Source organism: Triticum urartu, chromosome 5A (assembly GCF_056163025.1).
Source record: "Triticum urartu cultivar PI428250 chromosome 5A, HENAU_Tu73, whole genome shotgun sequence".
NCBI lineage: Eukaryota > Viridiplantae > Streptophyta > Magnoliopsida > Poales > Poaceae > Triticum > Triticum urartu.
In genome coordinates this window covers 8,245,154-8,249,788 of record NC_141877.1, presented here as the reverse complement: position 1 = coordinate 8,249,788, position 4,635 = coordinate 8,245,154, and the positions used below count along the sequence as shown (strand labels likewise).

Genomic DNA, 4,635 nt, shown 5'->3' with positions numbered 1-4,635 from the left:
CGTGATGACGCCTCCACGACGCCCAGCACCACCGAAGCCGCGCCGACACCGCCCAGCACAGAAGCAGCTCCGACACCGCCAAGCCCGTGCACGCCAACTCCGCCGACGCCTGGAGCAGAGCCCGCCGAGTGATGCGTTGCACCGACTGTGCCGCTCTATTTTTTGTATGCCGAACTGTGACTTGCGATCGCCGGACTTGTGGCGTCTTTTATGAGCGGGAACGACCAAGTTCGAATTTTCCGCGTCCTGGGGGCGTGACTGGGAGCTAGGTCGCCCCCAGGGGCCGAACTAGCGCCGGTTCGCCCCCAGACCGCTCTTTTTTTGCGCCCTGGGGGGCCGAACGGCTGAAGATGCTCTAAGATGCACTGTCTTGTTGTTGATATATTTTGAGTGTCTAAATTCTGTATGAATATTTTTCTAGATCTGTATCAGCAGTTCAGCACAAGGATACACCACATCCCCTCGTCTTAGCTGTAGTGTACTGAAAATGAGATAAGGCAACAAACAACACTTCGTCGGGCACTAATAGGGCTTTCAATAAGGAGTACAGAAAATCTCACAAGGAGCTTCTACTTTGGAGAACCAAGGCACTAAACTACAGATAAAGATGTTATTTCTAATATATCTAGCATACTACATATGGTCACAGGTAAATATCCATCATAGTATACCACACTATAGAAACATCCGTCCTCAATCTGGCAGCCTGTAGGACCTGTGACGAATTATAACACAGAATGAGTGTCAAATAAACAATCCCTCTTTGGCATGCAAACCACCTCTCTCAAGGCGAATGTTTTGTATTCCCATCCAAAAAGAAAACGGAGAGTGAACATGCAATCAATATTTAATCTGTATTCTTTGCAAAATGTCACACAACTCAAAGTTAGCGCCCGTCAACAAACCTACAAGCACAGACATGCATCTCTTGTTCCAAAAAACCCAAAAACTTCCAAGTCTACAAATGGAAGATGGATGCTAGGGTAAAAAAACATGGATGAAGTCTGTTCTCCACTCCCCGTAAAAAAAAAAGAAGTCTGTTCTCCACAACCTGCTGCACACCACCCATTTACGAAAACCATAAACTTCCAAAATATCAGCATATTTTATGGTGTGGTATGATATTTTAAACATCACATGGGTTTCACGTAAGAGTGTATTGCACAACGCACATAAGCTTACATACTTAGTGCTAGCACTGTATCTGTATAATAATTATCTGCAAAAAATGGAATATAATACTAGAGAATTGAAATAATAATTTGTGGGTGGGGCTAATTAAAAGAGGAGATGTGTACCTAGCTTGTAATGACTTCTCCAAGTTCGGATAAATTTGCAGTCAACTCTATGGTGCTTCGTTCTTTTTTGAGTGTGTGAAACACCCCAACCTATGGAGTTAGCGAAGCAAATCTCTTAGTGCTAGCATTTTGCTAATAATACATCAGCACAAAGAAATGGATGGCAGGGATCAAGCAAACCGCTGTTATGATATAGAAATGTACTTACAGAAATATGAACTTCAACATCTGAAGGGACCTTGCATGTGCTCATCAGCATATTTTCGAACTGATAATTGCAGAGAAAAAACATTGCAGTGAAGACCGTGAAGCAAACAACTATCACAAAAATATAATTTATTTTCACCTCATTAATACACCCACCTCAATTGTTGTAGAAACACGTTTTCCATTGATAGATTCAATAACATCACCTTTTTGGATTCCGAGTATCTCAGCATTAGATCCTTTTGACACCTAGGTTTCAGTTGCCAAATAATTAACCACTACATGCATGAGAAATAGAGCACCTCGAGGAAATCATTACACCCTACCTCTTGAACAACAAGACCGTCATCAATGTTATACATACGCCATAACATGTCAACATGAGAAGGTTCTAGAAGTTCGATGGCGTTAAACGTCATTCCAAGATGGGGCCGGGCGAAATGCCTACATCAAATCAGATAATCATTTAATATATTTCAAGCAAGGTATACAGGGCGCAAGTATAACACTTTCAGAGTAAGCAATCTTTGGTGGAATCGAGCTTCTATCTTAACATGTCAAAAAACACAACAATAACCAATTAATTGATTCAAATAGACTTTAGAAAGGCCCAACGGGGATGAATCATTCATAGTAGTTGACAAATGCTAAAGAGGGACTTTCATGATATTATGTAAAAGAATTACTCCCTCCGTCCCATAATATAAGAGCGTTTTTGACACACTAAAAAACGCTCTTATATTATGGGACGGAGGGAGTACATCATATTTCATTACGACTGAGAACGGCTGAGAATACATTTGTTCATGAATATCTCATAGGTTTAACTTGAAACTCTCCTTGAAAAAAGATGGCTTCAGGAAAATTGTCCATCAAAATTGAGAGAAAAGCCTAAAACATATTTTTTTTCCATTAAACTTTACTCTAGAACTTGGCTAAGGACATCAAAGCAGAACCCTTCTTATAACTAGTTGTCATCATAATCCATTTTGTACTCTCAGCATCTCAGCGTGGTTCTAGATGTTTGTTTTTGTCTAGACCCAGTTCTTGATTTGCTTATAAATGATTATTGTTGTTAAGTTATATATTGCAGCCACTAACATATCTCTCTGTATATATACATAATAAAACACAACAATGATCACCTTGTTGTAGAATCTATACATAACTTATGGTCATTAGATTGCATAAAAATGATAAAACAGATACTACGAGAAATAGTTCGACTTCTAACAATAAGTAAAAAAGAAACAGTAGGGGAGAACACATTTTCATTGATACCATTACAGAACTGAGAGGAAAAACGTACTGATATTTCCTCCATGAATCCAAACAATTGAGCACAATGGAAGAAGGTATAAAAGACTCAAATCTCTCAGGGTCATTGACCATTCCGACCACTTTTCCACCCAAGTCAATAACTGGCCCCCCATTGTCATACTGCAACAATTCATATTGGCAACATATGAGAGTTTGCAAGAACAAGGAAAATCTTATAACAATAGATAGCAATATAGAACACAAAGTTGTCATGAAACAAAACTCAAAATTGTAACAAATCTATACAATACTATCTCATGATAAGATATATTACCTCATTATCATCGCCATGGCCATCTGGAGAACGGAAATATATATTGTGGTACCGTTCATACATGGTTGGATTCAGATATTCTGCTCTAGCATATGTTATCCTTAGATTTAAGGCATTGTCTCTTCCAAGTCGAAAAATCTTTTGAGCAAATTCTACATCTTTTTCATTAAAAGATGGTAACTTGATTGGTTGATCCATCTGAACATTCAGGAAAGCGAGATCATAGTGGGGCTGGTGATAGACCAGCTGGCCCTTTGCACTGGTGCCATTTAGCAAATGAACAGTGACCTAAAAAAAGTTGTGAGACAGATTATATAGGATTTTTGAATAGTAAGCAAACACATATGTTTTGTTTCCATTTTGTTATTTGAAAAGGCCAATAGCAAGAAAAAACATGTGAATTGCAACTAGTTAGATTTACACCGGAGATTAATTTATTTATATCCGATGGAACCAGTTTGAAAAGAAAGTACATTAATAGAAGAAACACATTGACTCACATCAGCGTTTGTAGCATACTCTTCACCGCCTGACCAGACGCTGACAGGAGCATCCTTTGTGCGAATCAGCCGCGCGGTTGTCAGAACAAGGCCGGTTTTGCTCTCCTCATCCCAATCAATCCAGAAGCCAGAGCACCGTCTTAGCGGTTCACCATCTGTGTGATTCAAGCACAAGATATACGATCAAGCTGCGCGACGAACAATCCGAAACATGGAGGGTACGTGGTACAAGACCACATATGCACGTACCGAGAGAGGATGAAACCCCTAGAAGAAATTTGGCTGCCGAGAGCACGGCCTTTGTTCCAGACCGACGGACAGAAAAGAGCTCATCAGTGTGAAACAAGGTCGGAGGTTTGAAGTAAGCGATTGTAGGAATTTGCACAGGGCGGGGAGCTACAGGCGGCAGGAACATAAACAGATATCGATCAGATCATATCATACACGAGAAGAGGAAGACAATTTGTATAATTATTTAGGAATTCTCGGTTGAAAACTTGGATAGTGGCTACGGGATGGCGCAATCATATATATACCTGACTCTTGGTCTATTTCGTCTTGTGCAATCTTGGCAAAGACAAGGGCGTACGCATGGTCGACGGAACCAGGCGACAGAGTATCTTCCCCGTCGCTCCCCAGATTCCTTTTCGTCCTCTTGGCGTCGGCATCGCCTCGGCTGGTCGGATCGGCCGCCGTGGCCCTTTTGTTGTTTGGCTTCTCCACACCCGCACTCATCTTCTTGTTCTGATCGTCGATCCCCTTTGCAATCGCGCCGCCGACTCTGTCTTTTATTGGTCGAGTATCTTTTTGGGGGGTGTATCTCAGACTCTCAGTCGACGCCAACGCCGTCCTATTTAAGGCCTCGTTGTGGTCTGTGTTAGTTTCCGGACTGTGTCGGTCTGTTGGCAGATTGACGGTCGGTTTCGTACTGGTAGGCGCCGGTCACCGCGCGAGCGTCCGATCTGGCCCTCCGTGAACGCTTCAGATTGAACTGAAGCTGGTTCGTCTTCGCTCGACGCCATTGCCCACCCCTCAA

At 41.8% G+C, this 4,635-nt stretch overlaps 1 protein-coding gene across 1 annotated transcript; it reads right to left on the bottom strand.

The window, feature by feature from the left end:
- Positions 1-465: 465 nt before the first annotated feature.
- On the bottom strand, positions 466-4,401 carry LOC125555413 (uncharacterized). Its single transcript, XM_087522464.1, has 10 exons — positions 4,136-4,401; positions 3,849-3,995; positions 3,600-3,754; positions 3,100-3,387; positions 2,815-2,945; positions 1,832-1,949; positions 1,662-1,754; positions 1,507-1,566; positions 1,299-1,388; positions 466-715 (listed from the first exon to the last, which is right to left on the bottom strand). Exons 1-9 carry the CDS (start codon positions 4,332-4,334, stop codon positions 1,299-1,301), a joined length of 1,281 nt encoding a protein of 426 aa, XP_087378590.1. The 5' UTR covers positions 4,335-4,401; the 3' UTR covers positions 466-715.
- Between the last annotated feature and the right edge of the window lie 234 nt (positions 4,402-4,635).